The following is a 25238-nucleotide window of genomic DNA, read 5'->3' as shown; positions in this document are numbered from 1 at the left end:
TTTGGCTGATTGCTTTTAAACATGTGTGAATTTAAATGATCATCAAATTTTACTCATCATAGTTTTAAAAAGTGTAAATCTTTAAGCACTTTTTTATAAAATAACTAAGCTGTGCCGTGGGGTTTTACCTGCATTGCTCTGCTCTTATTGGTTTTAGGGTGATGATATACATGATGTATAACCTTCCTCGATAAATGAGATATTGGTGATATTTTCTTATTAGTTCCTGAGATTAGCGCGATCAACCAAACAGCCAAAAAGACAAACTCTTCAGCTTTAAATTTTAGTATACCTAGATGCCTGAAATTAAAAGTAGTCTAGCAATATTGACTATCACGAAATAAAACTTTATCAACACTAAAAACACTTTGCAAATTAGTGCCTTAATTAGATTATTAAATTTTGCGATGAGCAATAACTTCTAGCGTATCAGCTATTAATATTAATAACAAATGGGCATGTCACGGTCTAGACGGGGTCTCCTAGGGGTCACCTCTCCCTAAGCTATGTCCCTATGACATAGCATTTCACTTATCCCCACACGCCTGACTCATAATTCCATATAAAGTATTGAAAGCGGGTGTTTTTTTTTGTTTTGTTACATAAATGGAATAGTTGGATTACGTCATAATGTGAGTGCTAAAGGGTGGACTTGTTGAATTGCATGATATTATCTTTTAAATATAAAGCAATTGAAATGTTTATAAATTAGGATTTATTATAAATTACCCTTAACAAGTTAAAAACATTATTGACCGATAAAATTAGTCAATAAGGTTATTGACTAAAGGTGTCGGTCAAAACCCTTATTGACTGAATTTTGCGATTAAATAATATAAATTAATAAAAATTCAAAATAAACAGCACGCGAGCTGAGTTTATTCCGTGACCTTGTATAACCTAAGCTTTGTTATAGCACCTTTATAATAATTACATACATTCATTATTATATTATCATTTAAGCAATTAAATATAGGAAGTGTAATACAACACTTTGTAATTATAATGAAGATGACGAATCATAATGATTATGATGATCATTGTTATGCACACATTCAATTCATCCTCATGGTTTTACTAACAACAAGAAATATTGCAGTTTTCTTAATACTTTTAGAACACTTTTTCTAGAAATATATCTGTTTATGTTTCTTTTTAATGTGTATTCGTTACAAATCCTAGATAAATACGAGAGACATTTCAATTTTCATGTACAATGGGTAATTTTCCCATTTTGTTTAATGTGCTATAATTTCTTCATGCATAAAATTTTCCAGGCATAGAAATGAACGTGTGCTCGGTGCGAAGAACGCGCAGCTGGTCTGCGTCAACGGTGGTAGTCCGCGACAGCCCAGCACTCCGCAGCTCTTGAGAGTGGGTATATTTATCTACTTAAGTTATGAGATTTGGCCCCATATAGCCAAGATTATTTTGGTATGGATGGATTGAACACTAGTCTTTGTCTTTTTTGGGTGGGGAGCTGGATATCGAGGTCTTTTATAACAGTTGATTTATTCAAATAGATAAACGAAGGAGGCCTAACCTAACCATTAGGTAGCCTAGTTATAGGCGATATAAATGCTCTACAAATAATCATAGTAAACAGAAAGTTTTGTATATATTTAAAAAAAAACAATCAATAATGCCCAATTGATTGAAATGAAATGATTTTCAGTATTATTGCCTTTTTAAGTATTTAGCTATTCTAATTTCTCAGTGCAATGCGTGAAACCGTTGTATTCCATCTTAACCTTTTTTCGAATTCTATCCAATACAATAAACTTATAATTTCCGTAAAAGTTAAGCTAATACGCTTATAATTAGCCCAATATTACCTTTTTCATACATAATTCTAAACAGAACACCCAACCACTTTCAGATACTAGAAGAGACGATACAAAAGAAGACGCCCCGTCCTCTGTACCCACCATCCAACAAAGACATGGAGAAGTACCGCATGTTGCTCAACACTCCGGAGCCTGTTGCTGAGCAGCTGCACCAATACCGCACCAAGTTTGTGCAGCACATGCTGACCAGCTGCATGTACGCGAACAGCGCTGTGGGGAAACCCTGGGAGGTTATCGGCAGGTGCTACTTTAAAACCATGTTTGGGAATGGAAATGAACAATTTCAGGGGTAACTAAGGGGTGAGATCTGAAAGTCTCTTCCAAGATGGGTTGTGCTGCCGAATGTGAACATCTGGTAAATCTTCTAAATTATAATAACCGTGGTGTGGAACAACTCTAGAAGGTGATAAACTTATGAAATCCTGTAAAATATAATAACTGTGATGTGGAACAACTATAGAAGGTGATAAACTGGTAAAATCCTGTCTAGCGTCACGATCTTCGTGCAGAATATGTTCATCAGCTCCAGAGATGATAACTGTGCTGTGGAACTACTCTACTGGTAAAATCCTGTCTGGCGTTACCATCTTTGTGCAAAATATGTTCATCAGCTCCAGAGATGATAGCTGTGCTGTGGAACCTCTACTGGTAAAATCCTGTCTGGCGTTACCATCTTTGTGCAGAATATGTTCATCAGCTCCAGAGATGAAAACTGTGGTGTGGAACAGCTCTGGAAGGTGATAAACTGGTAAAATCCTGTAAAATATAATAACTGTGCTGTGGAACAACTATAGAAGGTGATAAACTGGTAAAATCCTGTCTGGCGTTACCATCTTTGTGCAGAATATGTTCATCAGCTCCAGAGATGAAAACTGTGTTGTGGAACAACTATAGAAGGTGATAAACTGGTAAAATCCTGTCTGGCGTTACCATCTTTGTGCAGAATATGTTCATCAGCTCCAGGGATGAAAACTGTGGTGTGGAACAGCTCTGGAAGGTGATCAGGTTGATGTCTACTATTTGGCCAGTTTAGTTTTGACTTGACTCATCTACCAATTAACTGTTCAGGATTGCCAACGTTTTTTAACCTTTTTTTTGTATATCTCTAATTGATTTACGAACCATAGCCATTCGTTAACTGTAATTAAATGCTTAATTTCAAAATGTAGGCTAAGTCGACTGATAGTTTCCACCATTGACTGATGTGCTGATAACCTACTTGATAATAGTTAATTAATGTCCATCGTTGATGTATTCATTGAAATGGTTACACAGATTCAATAATTCATTTTGATGGCGCTGTGTATATTTTTTGTCATTAATTGATTATTGGACCTCTCATGAGCATTCTCGATAAACTTGAATTATGCGTTTTTATTTCTTTTAAAATTATAATTTTTTCCAGAGTATCAGAGCAACTTATAGATGACCTCATTCTGAGCTGCGCCCAAGAAATGGAACTACAGGAATATGTCCAGAAGGTGTACCAAAGTGAAACGCGTTGATTGTACTAAATAATTTAAATGTATTGTTTTTAATAAATATATTTATTTTTGGAAAATTGTTGTTTCATTGAAGAGACCCTTAGTTGTGAATTGTTTATGAATCAGAAAAATTCTTAAGCTAAAATTAGTTTAGACTCATAAATCAGTAAACTAATGGCCCATTTGGTTATATAATAATTTCAAGAATCTGTAAAATGATGATTACACAACCGTTGGACCCGTACTCAAAAATTTATTAAATTGAACCATAGTCTTTTGTGTTTTTGAATATAAATATTATGTAAGTGGTAATTTCTAAAAAAGGTTCAAGGTATATGAACCTTTGGAAAAAGGGTAACTAATGAACAATTTTTTTCTATATCTAGAGATGAAGCATTCAGAATAGTATTAATTATAATTATTTTCTGAAATTCGTAAAATGACGGATAGGTTGGCCTTTTCACTACGGGTATGCTTGTCGGAATGTAGATACATAATTAACATCGGATTTCTGGTAGCGTGTTTCCGACATATCAGGCTTGGTTGCACCATATTTTAGTTAAAGTTACTGTCAAATTTAACAATAACAGTAACGGTAACTTTTACAATAAGTTTACACCGTCTAAAGTCAAAATGTCATCTCATTTTACGCCACAAACAGCTGTTATTTTAACGTTAACTAATAGTAATTTATACAATACAAGTAATTTTAGGATTTGATTTTACTGATAAACCATTCTAAACATAATAAACAATTTCTGATTTAAAGAACTGACGTCGCTACAATTTTGTGTCAATTAACCTTTTTTCTTTTTAAATACCAGAGACGTTACTCTAAAAATCGAAATCAGTCATCTAGAATCGAATGCATTGATTACTTGGGAATAAAAATTATCATAAATTATTGACATGTGTTTCAAGTTCGATTGACAAATGTTTTAAGTCCGTATCGATTAATTCACTTTAATCGATGTTTTTAAGCAGGTTACCAGTTACCACCCTATGAAGATAAAATTGATAGACGTCAAATGTTGCCTATTAAATTGGCTCGACCAAGGGCTCGACTATAGTGTTAAATCATGACATCCTCTATAAAATTGTCAAACATGTTTGTTGTTGCTAAAGTCACATGGTGCAACCCAGCCTTAGAAATTCAGAAAAAGATTCAGACAGAACACTGCTATCGATTATCCAGCCCAACTGTGATGTTGCAAATTCCCTTTCTATAAATTGAAGTGCGTTCTGAATTCATAACCTTGATAATTCAGTCGGGAAGTTATCTGACATTTTTTCAGATCGCATCTGACATTTTTTCAGATCGATCTGAAAATTAAGAATCTTTATTTTTGAATTAGTAATTTATTCCCGAACCTACAATTCTCGAGCCGCAATTTTAGTTGTTCTTCAGAAACAGGTTGACCGATTTTTATGAAGATTTTTTATTTGTATTTTCGGTAAGTAGGTCTGAGAATCATGTACAGAATTGTGTTTGAAAAGTGTGCAGATTCAGCTAGTTTATTGTTTTAAAGCATTTTCTTCACTTTAGATGTTAAATTTTATATAAAGAAATAATAAAATTGTAATAGGCTAAAATCTAAATTACAGACATTTCATCTGAACTATATTTTCTTAGTCATCTATGATCTAGTTATATACGTAGAAATAAAAAAAATATTTATAATCATTCATTTATTTATTACCTTATAAAATTAGACAACAAGTTACAAGAGCAAAACAACCATCCTTTTATATTCACCACCTCAGTCTTCAGGACTTCATGTTCTTAATTATTGTTATTTACTTACAAATACAATTCGTATTAACCTATCATGAAAAGTGCTCTACTAATATTGAGCAGTTAACGTTAAGCGAGAAAAACAATTTAAATGCAACAAATTGACTAATTTCGTCAATATAAATCTGGTTACCAACAAAAACAATATTCATTTTTTGCTTTATTTAAAATAACGTATTGTGCTTTAAATATACACATTTAACAATAATTGCAGTGGCTTTTTAATATGTACTTTAATAATTACAAATCGTTTAGATAAATAAATAAGGCACTTAAACATAAGACTAGGTTCACACCCGGATGTAGTTAACCATTTAAAGTCCTTTATTATTTACACTACACTTGATCGTCTTTCAAAGTTAATCGAAAAGAGTTCAGCACTTCCCCGAATTTCGCTTTCTGTCTTTTTAAAGTATCGTTTTTCTCAATTTTTGGCATTTTTGGTATACTTTCAATACTGGATGTGTCTGTTTGGTACGATTCTTCAGGAGTTGGCGGGTTTGATTTCATTAACCTCGGTTTTATTGGCGGACCTCCAGACGCGAAGATATTCTCCAACTTCGATTTTAATTCTTCTCTATTCAAACTGACATTATCATCTTCATTATCTGATTCTGTTTCTTTGTCTTCTACATTTACATGTTTTAGATTATGTGCAGTTTCTTTGGACAGTATTTCTTTCTTCAAATCGTAGAATAGTTGTGGTCTTTCCCTATTTAGAACATTTAAATCAGTATTTTCCACAACATTGCCAGTTGAATGCGACCTTGTTCGCTTTTCGTCGCCATTTTCATTTTCTGTCGACATTTTATTTTGAAATATATTATTTAGTTTGGACATGAAGTTAATTTGTTTGTCACTGCCGAATATCATTGTTCCATCGTCACAGGAACCGTTGGACTGAACACTTTCTCTTGGTTTAGTTTCTTCTTCTAATTCTTTCGATCTTTGGTTTTTAGTTGGTCGAGAGGAAATCGTGTAAGCCTTTTTAAATGTGGGACTTGTAAAGAAATTTTCGTCTAGTGGTGGTGGTATCGGAATGTGGTATTGTTCTTTTTCCTCAAATAATTCATTGAGAGGTGATTTATCCAACGTATCTGAGTACCCGGATTCGTCTGTTCTCGAATCACTCTCATTTAAATCTTCATTATCGTCCACATTATGTACTCTTATTATAACTGTATCATTGTCTACATCATCTCTGTTATCTCTATCATCATCTATCGGTTTATCGCTTTTTTCCTCTTCCTCTTCGAGTTTAGGCAAATCTTCTCTATGCACTTGCGCAATGACATCATATTTAGATAATACTTGATTACCCAGAGATGCATCTGACCCAGCATCCGACAGTTCACTGATCGACTTCCTATGAGGCTCATGTACCGAAGCTTCATCTTCCGTGTGATCTTTTAAGCTGATAATTTCTCCATACGACTCTTCCTCAGCTTGTATCACTTGATCGAGTAGATCAATTATTTTGGCTTCTTTCTCTTCGTTATCTTCTATGTATGATTGTTGCATTATTACATCTTCTGTTATGATCGGCATTTTCTTGATATTTTCCTGTTGTATAACCATCGTGTTATCCTGTTCGTCTGTTTGTATGTCACCTCCGTTGTTACTATGCTTTATAGTATCGGGAGGTGTGGGCGATTCCACAAATATCTGAACGGTCGGTTTCCCGTTCTGACCCACGTGTGACTCTTCTATATCTCCCTCGCTCTCTTCTTTTCTCTTGTAGCAGCAGACACAAATAATGTAGATTGGTATTCCTGAAAATAGAAGTTATTATTACCATAAATCAGATGTGACGCGATTTCTATTGAGCGGTAATAATTTTGTAATGATTTTTTTTTACTGGGATTTAGTAACTTATATCGATTTTTCCTGGTCGAGTGATGTAGCTTTAGTTTATAGTTTACATAAAATTACGTAGATGTATCTGTTGACAAACAATAAAAAAAGAGCGTGCGTGCCAAGCACACGTGTCAGAAGTGAAACTATAAATTTATAAAGAATAGAAAAAATTCGATCACGAGGCGGGACTTGAACCCGCATCCTTCGCGCCATTCCGGGGCGGATGCCTCACCAACTCAGCCACTCGTATGAAAAGTGAAGTCATATGAAAAGTGCTTCATATTGGTTGAGATGGTTGTTAAATCATCTCAATAGATGGGGCGCGGTGTGTCCCTTAAGACACATAAAACTGAAAGAATAGAATAAATTCGATTGCTCTGGCGGGTCACGAGTGGCTGAGTTGGTTAGGCATCCGCCCCGGAATGGCGCGAAGGATGCGGGTTCGAGTCCCGCTGAGTGATCGAATTTTTTCTATTCTTTATAAATTTATATTTATAAAGCAGTTGAATGCCATAAAAACTAAAAAATATAAATTCAAGAAGTGAAACTTCTTTTGCAGGATTCAAAGATACCAAAATCGTCGCCTTACTCCATGACTGGAGGTGACGCGAGTTTTAAATTTTACTCTCAACGCGCCTAAAGAAGTTCAGCACAAAAAATCAATTATAATTATCTAAAATCTCACCGATAGCGACCCAGGCCAGCACCCGTAGCCACGTGTGCACACTGAGGAGCACCATGAGCGTGATGTTCACGTACATGCTGACACATGGGACCAGCGGCACTAGGGGAGTCTGCAAGGGTTGTTTTTGTTGAATAAACGTAGAATAATAATAGTTTAGTTAATCTAAATTGTACACCATTAACGAATCCAGCTGAAGGTACACAAAAAAAAATTGATCTGAACTAATCGGTCTACTTTTTTAAATAAAAGATTTTTTTTTTATTCTAATCTAAGAGGAGATGAAAAAACTCGAGGCAGCAAACTTAAAATTCGGAAAAAGCACAAGAAAATCTAAGAAATAACCCAGTTGCCGAATTTTTTTAGGAGGTACAATACAAAAAAAATATTTTAACCAAATGACTCTATAACATAAAAAGACCCCAAAAAAATAAAATTAACTGTCTTTTTAAAATTATGCTAGTCAGTTAGATATTAAAAAAACCAGTTAGATATTAAAAAAACAATCTGTTACACAGGTAAAAAGTAAAAACAAACAATATTCACCTTAAAAGCCAACTCCTCTTTATTCTGCGGCTGCAGAGCCATCGCAACAATTAGCAAAAATCCCGCACAATGCAATATGGCCGCCGGTATGAGTGGATTCTCTATTCGCGTTAATATTAGCGCTGACGCGAAACAAAGGCATACTAAAATGAAGAAAATATAATGATAAGTTAGTCAAATTTTTATATATGTATATACCTATAATAATTATTATACTTAATGTCACTTAGTATTCTTCTTGATTTCCCATTAATAAAAACGAACATTGACAAATTTCGTATAAAAAACTACACAAATATTATGTCTGTATGAAATCGATGATTTAAGTCTGAGTTTATTCGTCTATTACTTTTAACAAAAAATTTCCAACGGCGTTTTATAAAACATTCATTTAAACACCTTATTTCCTGGCAACAATGCTCAAATTCTATTGTATCGTTCATTAGAAAACTCTGCCTTATTATTCTGCGTTGGTAGGGTTTTACTTTGGACACTTTTTGAGCGTGACTGATTTGACTATAGGACATAAGTAACACTAAATATTTAATAATTATTATTAACTATTTTTTCTACTCTTTAAAAAAGAAAAAATATAATTATTATCACTTACCAAATAAAAGTAATATCAATTTAATAACATTAGAAGTTGTTTTAGTTGGATATTTTTCTCCATAACCCAGGGCTATCTTGACAAAGTTGCGTTTGTTTATTGATGTAGAGTCTGAACGGTATCTACAATGAAAAAAAATATAAAATCATTGAACGAATTAATAACAAAAACGACGTGCCACACCTCCGCCCGTCGGAGTGGGGAGCGTGAGGTTTTTTCGTTACGGAATTTCTCGATTCGGTCCCCGCGCTCAAGGCCCGCGATAGAAGCTATATAATGCTTAATATAGCTTAATAAACATTATTAAGCTAAAATCTAGTATTTTTTTTCTTGCCCATTTCGACATTTAACTGACATTCGATTTAAATAATTTGTTATTGAGTAAGAAGAGTATTTCTTACCGAAGCAATATAACACAAGCGGCTACAATAGTATATGATAGTAGGGTTCCGACACACATCATCATCACCAGCTCTTGGAGATCCAAAATAGCCGATAGCACAGCTGTAACGAGATTGAATATGGGACTTAATATAAAAAAAATGTGTGCGTGTACCTACTAGTGTACACACACGTGTAAGAAGTGAAACTTCTTTATGATCTTATTTTTCAAAAAATAATTTACTATATGCAACTTTACAGAAATACGTCGAATCACGCGTGGTAGGGATAAAAAAAAGATGGCGCGTAACGGAAAAATTTCACGCGTAACGAAAAAATATTACACTAAATTTTTATCCAAAGAAGTTTCACTTCAAGAACAGAACATTATTTAATTGTAATGCTTTTAAAATTTAATCCAGGAAAGTTTATTAAGGACGATTCAAATTTCAACCGTTTTTTCGGTTACGACGTAACTAAAACTATTTAATATAAATTAATTAGATAGGTAGGTAGTTAGGTACACATAACTGCAAAAAAAAATCAAATCTTTTTCTAATCGTATGTTTTTTAAGTTGCTTTAAAATTAAAATCACAAGAAGTAATCATCCAACAAATCAATAAGCAACATAAAAATACACAAAAAACATACCAATAACAGCAGTAGGCAGTAGGGTAGCTATCACAGGCGTCTTGTTTGCTCGAACTCTGCTGAGCCAATGCAGTAATAGTCCGTCTGAAGACATCGCGTATAGCAGGCGGGGGAGAGGGAACATGGCGCCGAATAAACTATTAGAGCATAAATAAATATACTATATAAATATATATAATTAATATAAAAAAAAATAATATATATATAAATAATCTATATAAAAATAATATATAATTTTTAAGGAATAGAAAAAAATCGATCACGAGGCGGGATTCGAACCAGCGTCAGCTGTCATTCATAAAGCTTAAAACTTAACTACCGACTACTAGCTTAATTAAGCTGTACTACGAAAAACTAGAACTACTTTCAACTATAAATAAAGAATAGAAAAAAATCGATCACGAGGCGGGACTCGAACCCGCATGCTTTCGCGCCATTCGGAGCGGATGCCTCACCAACTCATCCACTCGTGACCCGCCAGAGCGATCGAATTTATTCTATTCTTTCAGTTTTATGTGTCTGAAGGACATACCGCGCATACTTTCTACTATCAACTTCACAAAATCAATAAAATTCAACTTACCTAGCAGAGATCCCAAAAACAGCCCCAACAGCAACGACCCACCTCGCCCACTCCCACCCCACTTGGCTGAACACAGTCGCCACTGATGCCACTACATCCTACAAAGTATTTTAAAAGGAATTATCCTTGTGTTTGATTTTACGCGACTATTATACATTATGAAATTAAATATTTTAACGGATTTTAAACGCGCTTTATTCATTCGCACTGGTCTACATAGTATTTTCTAGTGTTTGTAACAGTTTGTAACTATATAATTAATAAATCACGAGATTAGCGCGTTCAAACAAACTCTTCAGCTTTAATTAATATATTATGTAGTAATTAGTAATAGATTAAGTTTTAGAAAAATCGGGCGAAGCTCAGGTGTAAAAGTTAAGAAGGCCAGGTAATAAAATCGAATTACATATCTATTCCAATAAAATATAATATTCTCGCACAATCATTTGTTTGATAATAAATAATAATAATAATCGGCGTTCTACTGATGAGGTCTTTTATTGTAATGAAATGTCATCGTGTGAAGCGCTGGACATAGGATATAGGATAGGCTTATATAGGATAGGGACATAGGATAGGCTTTATCCCGGAAATCCCACGGGAACGGGAACTATGCGGGTTTTTCTTTGACTGCGCGGGTGAAGCCGCCGCGCGGGTGGAAAGCTAGTTAAAAATAAAAATAAACAGTAAAGTATTATAATATGTGTCACGCACCATCCAAAAATTCAACAATGAAAATGTGGAAAAATTATATGTTCTTGTAATTTATGGATTTCCGACTAATCTCATAAAAATATACGTTTGATCCTAAAGATATAAATTTAATTTAGGCACTAGTGTGATACTAGTGTTAATAATGCACTTATATCACGATAATAATATTATTAGTTAGTATTTTTACTTTATACAAAGGAAAACCAAACTTCAGGTAACGCTTTAAAATCTGATACATTTATTCATAAATAAACAAGAGAAGTCACACGTAAAACATATACATTATTATATTGAAAATCTACTACTACATAGAAACAGAATTATTGCACGCAAGACAGGAGAGGTTTTGCAGTCTCCCTGTAATGCATGTTCGCCTGGTACTTGATGTTTTGGTTTAGAGTGAAACTACGCAACCACCCTGAAGTTCTCGTTACAAGATATTCCTTTTTTCATCAAATAGGTAATTTGTTTTATGTTATGTAAGATTTTTATAATCCAAATCAAAAATATTGAATCAATCAATGAATGAAAAATACTTTATTGTACACCTTATCGACGGGTGAAAAAGGCTACCTAATTGGTTAAAAGGGCTGATAGACGTACGAACTTTAAAGTCGCGGCTTCGCGTACTTACTCGGCTCGCGGCGGTGACAGACGTGCGAGCCAAGGCGGGCTTCGAGTAAAATTTCAAACATGTTGGATCGTCAACGAACTTACTCGACGGTTTTTAAGTACGCGTACTTGGGGTGACACACGAGCGAAAAAGGTCGTCGAGCCACAAGTTCGCGTACTTACTCGTACGTCTATCAGCCCTTTAAGGCGACATTTTTTTAACTTTACAATTAAAAGTAAAAATTATTTATATTTATTTATTTATTTAAATAGCAATGTACAGTAGGCGGCCTTATCACTGAAGAATTTGTTTGATTGTTTGTTCAATGCGCTAATCTCAGACAAATCGTACCAGTGCAGTAGGCACTGGTACGATTTGAAAAATTCTTTCGGCTAGATATGTCATCACGCTAAGACCAGAGCGGAGCAATACGGGGAACAGCTAGTATAAAATAAATATTCTATGATCTATTGTTGTTTTATTAAGCTACTTTATGAAATCGAAAACGTAGTCACATAGCCTATCGAAGGGATCTCCTTGCAATGTATACCCGCCTGGTACTCGATGTTTTGATTTAAACTGCAACTATGATACCGCCCCTGCTTTCCTTATTCTTTCCCTTCTTTTTAGTTTGTATTGTTAATTAATCCTACAATATTTGAATAATCAACAAAATAAAATAAGCGATGATCATGACGTTACGGTATTGCCATGATGCTTCCTTGAAATTTTACTCTCAACGCGCCTAAAGAAGTTTCTCAACGATTAATCTAATTAAAGAAGTTTCACTTCAAAAATTAACGAAATTTTACATAGAAGATATATTAATTCTATTGAGAAGTAATTACTACATATGCCATTTAAAATTTTGGTTTTCAATAAATAATTTTGTCATCATACAAACATTTTGTCAGCAATAATTAAAATCAGGCTGTAATTCGTGTTCTGTAAATAATAATGACAATGGTCAGCAATTTAAACACAAACTGGCAGCGAGTTTTACTATGTATCTGCAAAATAGTCACTCAGCAGAATAATTACTTGGTCAGCAAGATTATACATTCGGTCAGCAGAGAAAACATTTCTACACGCAACTTATTACATTTAGGGCTGATTTTTCAATCCTTGGTTAAAACTTATTCATCGAATAACGTATTAAACTACCATTGAAAAATGTATTCTAATTGTCCGTATTTGACAGTTTACAGGTGACATTTTAAAATGTTCGTGTAACGTGATTGGACGGATAAATTTTAACCAAGGATTGAAAAATCGGCCCTTATCTGCATTTATATTTACCTGCATATAATACGGCACCATCATAGTAACAACGGTGGCCACACTCGCATACGATATGAACACTATCACAAGGACAACTAGGATTGATATGGGGATGGAACGACGCGGGTCCTTTACCTGCAATCAATTATTTATTTATGATTTGTGGTATTGATGCAAAAGTTTTTTTTTTAATCATAGAAAGTAAATATGTAACTTAATTAATTTAGCATTTAAATAATAATGGTAATGATATAATTTTATTATGATGAGAATAACGGATCGTGCAAAGCACTTGCAAATACAATATCGACTTTTTGCATCGACGAGCACACAAATAACAATCACAGTATTATGTGTGTGTATTTGAGCCCGAGTGTTTTATTTTGAAGTTGAATTTATGTTTGAGTGAATATAGATTTAATTTTGCGATTGCGATTATGTGTGTTTTTAACTTTGACTGCATTATAATTTTCATTTTAATTTATTTCTATATGTTTGTGTTTGTGTGTGTTATGTGTGTATGAACAACACAAATACATAATCACAATACGTCATAACGTGTGTGTGTGTCTACACAATACACATACCTCCTCCCCCGCAGCGCTAATGCTATCGAAGCCCACGAACCCATAGAAGCACACAGCAGCCCCCCGCAGCACCCCGCGCACCCCGTACGGGGCGAAGCCCCCGGTGCCGAAGCCTTCGCCCACTTCTGTAGCGGGGATACTCCAGTTTGTGACGTCCGCTGGGTAAAGAAAGTAAATTAATTAACATGGACGATGACTTCGAATATCTGACCTTTAATTAACTGATCTGAAATTTCTTTTTGAGTAAATTTTAATAAATTGGTTAAAATTGTATCCCATATCACGAATTCAACGCAATGTTAAATTAATGACTAATTTATAATTCATTAAGGGTGCTAATCCACCAATAATGTGTAATGTGTGTAGCGAGGAGTGTGTTTGTAAAGAACCAATCATATCGCTTCATTTAATTTGAAGTTTGAAGCGTTTAGCATTTGAAACGATACCATTTTACAAAAACTACTACATTCCACAAAATACAATCTATATACATAAAAAACTAATTATTCTACACTATAAAGTATAAATTATCTATTACAAATGCACGTACCTTTAAACGCTCCCGCGATCACAATGAACAAAATGACCGCCATGTTGATGAGCGCAAACGCGTTGTTTACAAACGTCGATTCGCGGACACCGATCGCTAGTAACACTAAACAAACAAACAAAACATAATAAATAAACTCAAACTCAAACTCAAACTCAAACATTTATTTATTCAATTAGACTTCTTCGAGAAGCACTTTTGAAACGTAAATACATATTTTTATCATTTACCACCGATTCGGAAAGCAGTATCTATGGAGAAGAATCGGCAAGAAACTCCATAGTTGCTCTTTTAAATCATTTCAGTATTACAATTTAATTTTACAAAATATGTAAGTAACCGTACGTATATATTATCATAATATGCCAAAGAACTGTCCTGCGGTTCTCACGCGACAACCCTCCATGGGTTTTTATCTTCCATATATTCCTTAATGCTGTAATAGGCTCTCTGAACTAAGACGTTTTTTACATAATTCTTAAATTTAGCACTACTAAACTCTTTAATACTATGAGGAATTTTGTTGTAAAAAAGTATACCTTGACCCATAAATGAATTTTTAACTTTAGCTAACCGGTAAAATGGCATTTCAATTTTATTTCTGTTCCTTGTGCCATAACAGTGTCTATCTCCTACTCTTGTGTGTGAGTCTGCGTTTTTGTGTACATATAAAATATTATTAAATATATACTGTGATGGTACAGTGAGGATACCAGTATTCTTAAAGAGATCTCTTAGTGAGTCCCTAGCACGTAAATTATATATAGAGCGTATGGCTCTTTTCTGTAATATAAATATAGTTTCAATATCTGCAGCCCTGCCCCATAGCAGAATTCCATAGGACATAATGCTATGAAAGTAGCTAAAAACATGTAGGTAATAGTGAAAGTGATCTCTACATAGTATAAAACAAAGTCGCTTTCTCTGTCCCTATATGCCCTATATGTACGCTTAAATCTTTAAAACTACGCAACGGATTTTGATGCAGTTTTTTTTAATAGATAGAGTGATTCAAGAGGAAGATTTTGGGCAAAGCGGGTGAAGCCGCGAGTGGTAAGCTAGTAAAGAATAAAATAAAATATAGATATGTTTACGGATATAGCTCATCTGTCAGTTAACACGACAGAAGTCGAACATCTTAATAATTTCAATTTATATTGAAGTAAACTAAAATAATTATAAAAGCTGTTCAAAATAATTTGGAAAAATCTTATAACAATAATAGTTAATGTAGCCAGATTATTTTTCAAAATAATATAATTATGTTCGTTTTCGTGCAAATGCTCTTTTGAGTTGTGACATCCTGAACAGATTTTAATTTTAAAAAGTAAAATCATACACTATTTACTATAGAATCAATAATCCACTCACCTCCCAAAACAATAACGACCGCAAAAGCAAAAAAGTCGAAATACGCTGAAAACGGCTGAACAGTTATCGGTGCGATCGACTCGAACCCCGCCGACATGCTCTGGTTCACCATCGAGTCCACATACATACTCAGACCCCGGGCTATGCTTGCTGTGCCTGTAATGTTGCATTTTTTTTTTATAATTCGTAGCATAGATAAAACCTATTGCACGCCTCATAAGCGAAGCGTTGAGGTGGGTACTACTGTCACTTCGCCCAAAACATCTGATTTTTCAAACTTAAAATGTCTTTATGTATCATACATTGCACTTGTAAGATAATACATACACACACATATTAAGAAAAAACACTATTTTTAACATTCATGATATTTTTGATGTCATTTTTGTTATTTAAACTAGTTAAAAAACAGTTTAAAAAAGTTCTGTCTTGGACGTCCGTGTGTCTGTATGTGCGGAGGATTTTCTTGTTAACACGATAGCGACCGAAATACTTTACTAATCGAGTCTTTTTTTTTCTCTTACGCTTGAGTATGCTCAGGAATAGAACCCTTTCATTTTTCAGGGTCTGATTCGATGTGGTTTATTTGTTATTAAATAAACAAAAAAAAATATCGACTGTTCTCCATAATTTTAGTATATCTATATAATTATTATACTCTTTATTTTTTTTTATATATATTTATAGTGTACTCAAAATTCACCATTATAAACTCGATTCTTTATACTATAAGCCAAGGTTTAAAAAAATAAGTTGTCAGTCCCTTAAACCTGCGCAGTTTCACATCTAGGTGGGGCCACAAGAAAAATAGCTCAATTATTACGGTACCGCTTTCTTTACTTTTCCAATTGTTTTATTTTATTTCTTTTTTATATTTATAGTGTACTCTTTATAAATAATCAATTTTATTGTAAAGGATGAGATTATGAGGCGTGCACTTTTGGATTTTCCAAACTATTTAAGTTTATATGGTGGATAAAAGAAAGGTTTCGAGAAGGATCTATTATCACAGACTAATAAATAGTTACTACTTAATATTACGTAGACGTAGTTGCAGGCATCAGGATTAATGCTGGTTGCAGAGCTTGACCGACCGTCAGTGCGTACGTCAGTCGCGCTTGTCATATGTATGGAAATTCATAAAACCGTTCATAGCTAGACCGACCATACGCACGCGTATTGTCATGCGCATTAGTGTCATAGTCATACAATTGTTGATGCGTATCGTCAGGACCGACGGTACGCACTGACGGTCGGTCAAGCTCTGCAACCAGCCTAAGGTAGTGAATAGAGCAGAATCTAGCTCTTTTCTCTTTCTCTAGGGCTCTTGCTACAGGGCTACAGTTACTATTCTAATTTATACAAAAGCAATGATTTATTAAGCCCCATTCCCCAATTAAAAAGCCCCATTCCCCAATTAAATTAATTCCCAAAAGAAAATCCCAAATACTAATACCACAAAAACTCACCAAAAACAGCTTCAAGGATCATATTCCAGCCCACCACGAAGGCTACAAACTCCCCCATAGTCACGTACGTGTAAATGTACGCAGAGCCCGCTCTGGGCACGCGAGCACCGAACTCTGCGTAACATATACCTGAAATATTTTTGTTTTTGAAGTGAAAATTCTTCAGAGTAAAATTTCAAGGTCACGTCATGGCAATACAGTCAGTTGAGTTACGATTATTATGGTATCTTTGAATCTTGCCAAAGAAGTTTCACTTCTGACGTGTGTGCTGCGGACACACGCTCTTTTTAATTAGATAAGAAAGGGAAATGTTGAGTAGTGGTTAGGAGGCAAGATTTTCAAATGAAAACTTATTTTTTTCGAATACTTAGTCTTATTTCTGACACTTTTTTAAATCATAATACAGAAAATGACCATCGGTTTTGTTAGGCAGTTAGCTCGGACAGCTAGTCTACTAGCGACTAGCACTAGGTGGTCAGCAGTATTTTGAAAATGTTACAAAAGCGGAAAGAAGTCCTTTTAGCAACAGGCTCAGCAGGTTACCATGGGTAAGCTTATATTTAAATCTTAATATCACCTGCAAACATAGAAGCAACAGCAGCTATAAGGAACGACAGCACTATAGCTGGTCCCGCGAGGTGCAGAGCTACGGAGCCAACCAGCACGTACACGCCGACCCCAAGAGTGCTGCCCAGGCCCAAGGCTGTGAGGTCCCATACTGAGAGGCATCTGAAAATGAAAAACTAATAATTTTGGCCTTTAAGCAAGATAAAATGATATGCTTACTGGAATTATTAGTTATTACATACGAGATAATTAAAACATCAAACAGGTACGACTAGAGTCTAAACTCTAAACCTATTACTAAAATTTTTCGTAAGATCGCAATTTTTTTTAATGTAAAATTTTTATACTAGAATCAAACAGTGAAATAGATGCAAAATGCATGCAGGAATTCAAGAGGTTACACTAATATAATAAGAGGCTACACCATATATATTAATCATAATCCTAATTTATATCTTTCTAAATTGAAAATCAAATTTCATTGCTACCTTTTAAGATTCCCCTCTTCCAACTGCTCCGGCTCGAAGACCCGTCGCCGTCGCAGAGTCCCGCAGAACCCCGCCCATTTACCACCCATTGGTCAGCCAGCAGGTCTATTCTGCATCTGGCCAGCTTAGCATAACCTGGAACAAGTTATTAGCATCTTTGTATACAGGGTGTCCCAGAAGTCGACGTCAAGCTGAAATTTTCTGAAAGGTAATGCCACACCAGTTATCAGAAAAATTGAAAAAAAAATTTAAGTCATGTATTTTCAAAGTTATGGATTTTTTTATTTTATTCCAGAAAATGTACACCATGTGACAGTTTTTTCATTCCTGTTGCTACAAATATTTACTTTTTCCGTCATTTTTTTGCGTCACTATCTGTCTCACTCACACTTTATGGAATGTCTCTCTCCATCTTATTTAAACCATGCTGTGGTCATTAGGAACACTTTAGGTACACTAGAATCGTTTTTTGTAATTTCAAAGAAATTATTAAAAACAGACTTTGTTTAACAAAAATATTTTTTATGGCCGATCTAAGATATAATGGAATAAGTGTTATACCTCGTTAGAATCCTTATGAAATGCGCTAACTTTTAAAGCTACTTGCCAAACTGGAGTAGTACATTTTTTTTTTCAGGACGATCAGTTGAAGTAGTGCGAAAAATTAATTTTGAAATCTTGGTACGGTATAAAATGACATTTTCCTACAAGTTGGAGTGATCGGCACAGGGTTTAGGATCACAGGTTACATAAAGCACTATTCGGGATGACGTAAGAGAAAAAAAATTGGCAAAAAGTAAATATTTTTAGCAACAGGAATGAAAAAACTGTCACATGGTGTACATTTTCTGGAATAAAATAAAAAAATCCATAACTTCAAAAATACATGACTTAAATTTTTTTTTCAATTTTTCTGATAACTGGTGTGGCATTACCTTTCAGAAAATTTCAGCTTGACGTCGACTTCTGGGACACCCTGTATACTATTACAACAAAGAAAAGTTGGTTGTTTGAAACGATTTAGATGGAAATCTACTGCATCGATTTAACAAATGCTTTCATCAGCAGTAAGCTATATTATTCAAGACTGATAAAGGTTAAATTCTGTTTTTATCCCTTGTCAAATCAAGCGGTGCCGGAACGAGACGAGAATCAGACTTTTGACTTTCAAATACGCTTTTGAATTTTTTCATTGTTCATCGGAGGATTAAATGTGTCCAATATGTTACAAAATAACTTGCTATTTCCTAATGCCTCCTAATGCAGATTCCTATTTTAATGTTAACTTATAGTTATTTTCCATGTAAGCAAATATGAACGTCAGCAAATATAGCAAACGTCATCTATAGACGATTAACCATACTCGGCGATATGTTGTTGTTTCGTGATTTATCTCAAGTGGAATTAGGTACCCATATAATTAAACTGAAACATTTATTTAGCAGCTTGACTTCGTTTAGAAGCTTTTTTGAATCTACATATATATAAAAATGAAACCCGTTTCGCGTTGTCACGGCATCACGCGTGAACGGGTGAACCGATTTCTATAATTCTTTTTTTATTATATTCCTTAAAGTACTTACGAGGATGGTATTGGACAGGTTATGTAGAGAAAACGTAAATATGTACGCGGTCTGATCTAAAATTGCAGAGGAAAATGTGAACCAAAAATAAACTTTTAAAAAAAGCAGTAAATGTTTATCCCACTTCTGTGTGTTGAACATAGATAATAATCAATAAAGATAACATTGCTACAACTAGCCTTGTTCACAAGAGATAAAAAACAAATCTGGGCTTAGGAGTTATGATGTAATTCGTGCAGTTATTCTGTTTGAATTATCTTGTGAAATTTACCTGAATACAACTGAAGGAAACAATGCGTTGAAATTTAAACAAACTTTTTTCACATATTTGGTTAGACTTATAGTTTTCGGTGGATAGAAAAATACAAGAGTAACCTTAAAAATATCATATTATAGTCTGTTAATAAACAGCAGTGTAAAAATCAATTGCTTACTTCTGTTACAAACAAAATTTTTATATTGCAAAATACCTATACATATATAAACTATCTACTTTACGATAAAACAGGATACTTGAGAACGATCCAAAAGTAGTTAGTTCTACTCGTATTTTGATTGAGGACGAAATAAATAATTGAAGATAAATATTGAAGATTCTACTAAAAACAATTCCGTGTAGACACTGATATATTATTAAAAAAGTGAAGTTCCATGTCCCCGAGTGGGGTAAGGAGCAGATGCATTTTAAGTACATCTGTTGCACTGATCGATTTTCCTTAGGGACATGTAGGTGATCAGCCTTCTGTGTCCTACCAGACCGAGATATTTTTTTTTTCGTCTCCACCGGGAATTGAAACCAGGACCCCTCGGTGCTACGCTCACGCGTCAACCACTGTACCAAGGATGCGGTAGGTATATTATTAAAGAGATCCTAAATTTCTTCCAATACAAAGATTACCAAGTGCACGAAGAACGTTGTTGATTAAACTCAAATATATTGTAGTCAGTTCATTGTATATCTGTTTACTAAGTTTTATCTCCATTGAATCCGATTATCACGCTCATCTAGGTACAGATGTTTATCAGCCGACATTGACAAGATTGACAATTCATTCTTTAGTGCATTGAAAGAGTTTTCATTTATTTACTAAACTTCTACACTAATATTATAAAGAGGAAAAGAGGAAAACTTTGTTTTGTTTGTTTGTAATTAATAGGCTCATAAACTACTGGACCGATTTTAAAAATTCTTTCACAATTCGAAAGCTACATTATCCACGAGTACCTAATATAGGCTATATATTATCACGCTAAGACCAACAGGAGCGGAGCCACGCGGGTGAAACCGCGCGGCACAGCTAGTATTTTATAAAGAGTAATTTAAAACTTTCTTATTTCTTAGGAAAAGTAATTTATGATCCTATCATGAAAATTCTTTCAATAGCAGAATAACACAATTTTTAGGAGAGATATTTTTTATGGATAGATATGCTTCTCCCAGGAATAACCCAGTACGTCTCAATTAATATAAGTTACGTAAATTGAAACAGTAAAGATTTTTATATTACCACCTTACCACTTAAGGAAAGAAATGTCACCACAAAATTATGGATAATGATCACATAATGATGATAATATCTGCATTTATACTAGGAAATGGATGCAAGTACGAATAGTACGATAAAGGAATGCTAAACTTATTTCGCAGGTTTTGTCCCTATTCCGATCTTACCTTTACCAGTAAGGTATCAAAAATCTTATTCACACTTGATATTTCCTTATTCTTAAAGATTGAACATATAAAACCCAAAACTCACTTAATAGAACCACATTTTATTTTTGCAAACTAGTATTTTTATTTACACTTGAAAATTGAGTTCATTCATTCATTTATATCAGGTATGTTATAGTTCATACGTCATGTAAAGACACAAAATTAATTAAACTGTATCTGTAAGTATAGACGCTGTTCAGCCCTATTGCCCCTTTTTCCTGTTTACTATCCATACCATTCTGGTACCTTTAAAAATTGCCGACATTTGGGATTCAATTTTAGTATACATAATAATATATAGTTACACTTGCCACCAGTTCCATATTTCACAAATAGGTATATAAAGTAGTAGAATATAATATAACTGAAGTGAGGTTAAAATAACAGACTGGTAACTGAGAGATAACGTTTCCTCGATAAGATTAAAAATATCAGATCTTTACTCTACGAGATACTCTTCTTTTACATCTGAAACGTAAACTTTATTGTGTGAAATGATTTTAATATTATAATAATTATCATATTTTTATATTATGGATTCTAAAGCCTGTAACACAGTTTTGAACTAAAACAGGCTTTAATTTCCCCAAATACATAAACTTTTTCAATAAAGATTTTTTCTTTCTATCCATAAATATAACCTGTACCCTTCCAGAGGAGTGAGAAAAATATCTGGAAAAATAGATAAAAACAACCTTTTCAAGGATTCTTAGGTCGTATCAAACTTTAGCTGAATCCAAATTTATGGGTGCAATATCCCTAAAAATTTAGCTGTTCAATACCTAATTTCTAGCATTATTTTATAATTTGAGTATACTTAGTAACTCGGTTGCATCAATTACGAAAGAAAAGAAGCTGTATTCTCCAAAAAACTTATGCTTAGGTTAGACCGTCTCACACAGGAATGTGGTTCAGGAAGGATTGCACATCCTTCAACGATTACTCCGATAAGAATGTTTATATTGAAATTAGGTCTGGTTATCTGTGTTTTAATAGCGCGATGATATGCAATTTCACGGGTGAAGGAAACATTCTTTATGAATAACTTTAAATTTTAAAATTGATATCGTAGGCAGGGTAATAAATAATAAATTAATAAAAATTGTTATAGCCTTTGTAAGGCTAAACATCTCCATAGTGCTGAAGGTAAATGATTGAAATGCAATAGCTGTATACCAAATCCATACGTTTACTAATAAGTAAAATGAATTTAGTAACGTAACCGACTAAACGCAGCCCCGATATTTAGCTGACTTCAAATGGAACTTGTTTTTACGCGTGTGACGCTTCTGTCTTAGTTTATATTGTATCAATTCTAAGACTATCTGCTTATAAGAGACATTTAAATAGTTAGAGAAATTGGAAAATAACTAGTTATGTCTTAATTAATGATGTCTGCATAAGGATATAGGAACGAAGTTCTTCTTTGAAAGATTGATTATTTTTTGTAAAGTCGCTCTTGAAAAAGAGACTGATTTTGCTAATAAAAAAAAAACTATTAGCAAATACAATGTTTAAAGCCTTTATGTTCATCCTAATTCGTGATGACGTCACAGCATACCTGTTGGCTGTTATCATTAAATTATAATTCAATGATCAGTTTGATAAACTAGTAAATATGTAATGCAAATAAATATTGTCAACAATAGTAACTGATTCCCATGCACATTCATAATCGAAGGTAGAAAACAATATATTATTATATGTACTTGAAATAGAATAAGTTGATAAGGCCGTTGTTTTTACGGTAGTTCTTGCTAATGTAACGAAAACAACGAATAGCGTTAGCAACGATATAAACACTGTTATGATTGCAAACATCAATTAATAAGCAGATGAATTTCCTTAAGTCATATAAAGATGGCGACATAAAATAAACAGAATGATCCAGAATAATTAGAGAGATGAATTAAGATCAAACGCACCAAGATTTTTAGTGCCTCCAATACAATATACTATCTTAATATCTAATTCAATATTCCTTAAACTATTTTTATGATACCTATACTACACTAGAAAATAACCTCTAATCTATTAACTAAGAAACAAAACATAATCATACATACATTTCTGAAGGTGCGTGACATACCGGCAATCTTAAGAAGTCATCCAGTTATATAAGATCATGGGACATAACCTCTAACTTCAGTTATCTCAATTCATCACTTAAATCACTATCACCGGTGATGAAAACGCATACAAACACACATTATGCTTATATTCCAAGTAACAATCTGTACAATACTGCAGTATGAGTCCTACTGATGGCATGCTACATCTTATCAGATAAGGCGTTGATTAGAATTAGCCTATTATCTTTGTAAGTACAATAGGTAGGAGAATGTTGATATTATTCTACAAGATTCTCATTATTTTTGTCGTTAATTCAGGTTCGAAATGTTGATAGGTAATGGGGTGGTGGTGGGGTGTTGCAGGGGTCGACACTTGGTCCTTTGCTATTCGTTACTGTAATAAAAGGCTAGTTACTACTATTTACGATATTTCTATTTATTTCATAAATTCCATAGTTTACTTTCTTATCTTTTCTAAGTAGATAGAAATATTATAAACTAATTTATCTTCTTAATAAAAAAATTGCAGCGTTATTTTATATTAGCTAATTATCAATATTAATCGATATAATCTAGGACAAGAACGTAGCACTTATAATTATTAAATGTATAAATTATTTCTTCATAAATAACGTTTATTGGATTTAAGTAAATGAGTATCAACTTGAGTATTGACAATTCAACCATTTGCTCATAACAAATCTTAAATATATACTTACGAATATTATAAAGATGAAGAGTTTGTTGGTTTAGTTCGATTTTCGAGCTCAGAAACTTCAGGATCGATTTGAAATATATTTCAGTGTGGTATCCCAAATGGGCTACCACATAGAAGAATATAGTCTTTCTCGATAAAATATATTGACTATATAACCGATGTACTCGTATTACAGCTATCTGTGCAGCTATAATATGAGTAACACATGCATGAAAATAAGAATTGTTATGTTCTGCTGCTATTGCTTAAGGGCCCTTAGTAGGTGAACCCGGCAAAATGGACTGTTTTCTATGAGCTATAATTAAAAATATTGAAGTTTTTTCGCACTGAAATTTCTAATATGTATTACAGAACGTATGTGTGATGGGATGACTGTTTTCAAAACACGATTGGAAAAATTTTGCTCGATAAAAAAAAATCCTGAAGTTACCTCTAAAATATCATATAAATGCTCATTACAACCGTATTTTACTATAATATTTCGTATAAAATCACAAATACATAGGTATTTACCTTCTCGATTTCGTGACTGTTTTAGATTTAGAAAATACTAAATATTTTCATTCACTTTTTGATAAAAATGTGAATGGCGCTTACGATTTTTAGTTTCGAGCACGTTGATTCCATACTAAACGCGGATCCCCTCACCGCTTACCTCAGGCCCGAATAGCTGAATTTTCGCTGACCGCCTAACCCCCTTAAGTGTTTCCCTAAGTTTTGTATTTTTAGTATAAAGATTTTTGAACTTGGAGAGTGACGTATAGCAGACATCAGGCGGTTTCATTTAAATATTATATTACTAGGTTTCCGCCCCGGCTTCGCCCGTGGTACATATTAACGTTTTCTCTACATAAGAACCATCCTCGTACTTCAAGAAATATAATAAAAAAAGAATTATCGAAATCGGTTCAGCCGTTCTCGAGTTATGTTTGCACAATAAAAATGCCATAATTATCTTTGAAATTTATCAAAACATTGATTCGTCGAATAAAATAAAAGGTCATTGACTTTACAGTTAATATCATTTTCATAATTTCATTTTACGCTGTTTTTCAGTATATTCAGATTAGGTAT

General features: G+C 33.6%; 2 protein-coding genes across 3 annotated transcripts in view; one reads left to right on the top strand and one right to left on the bottom strand.

The window, feature by feature from the left end:
• Window positions 1-3402, top strand: part of LOC123696102 — a 52761-nt gene extending 49359 nt beyond the window's left edge. The window contains exons 17-19 of one of the 2 annotated variants that reach the window (XM_045642116.1): window positions 1278-1374; window positions 1880-2088; window positions 3253-3402. In XM_045642116.1, coding sequence (XP_045498072.1) covers window positions 1278-1374; window positions 1880-2088; window positions 3253-3352 — 406 coding nt within the window. In that variant the 3' untranslated portion in view covers window positions 3353-3402. The remainder of the gene's footprint in view (window positions 1-1277; window positions 1375-1879; window positions 2089-3252) is intronic. The other variant, XM_045642117.1, reaches the window with a different exon arrangement.
• Window positions 3403-5008: 1606 nt separating this feature from the next.
• LOC123696430 (cationic amino acid transporter 2-like) lies at window positions 5009-23618 on the bottom strand. The gene is made up of 15 exons (XM_045642588.1): window positions 23441-23618; window positions 18078-18212; window positions 17600-17751; window positions 17023-17151; window positions 15554-15709; window positions 14183-14287; window positions 13633-13790; window positions 13064-13180; window positions 10438-10535; window positions 9855-9991; window positions 9223-9325; window positions 8822-8943; window positions 8212-8354; window positions 7669-7777; window positions 5009-6898 (listed from the first exon to the last, which is right to left on the bottom strand). Exons 2-15 carry the CDS (start codon window positions 18164-18166, stop codon window positions 5463-5465), a joined length of 3054 nt encoding a protein of 1017 aa, XP_045498544.1. The 5' UTR covers window positions 18167-18212; window positions 23441-23618; the 3' UTR covers window positions 5009-5462.
• Window positions 23619-25238: the final 1620 nt, after the last annotated feature.

The sequence above is a fragment of the Colias croceus genome, chromosome 12, assembly GCF_905220415.1.
Source record: "Colias croceus chromosome 12, ilColCroc2.1".
In the NCBI taxonomy this organism is placed as follows: Eukaryota; Metazoa; Arthropoda; class Insecta; order Lepidoptera; family Pieridae; genus Colias; species Colias croceus.
This window is presented reverse-complemented; position numbering and strand designations above follow the sequence as displayed.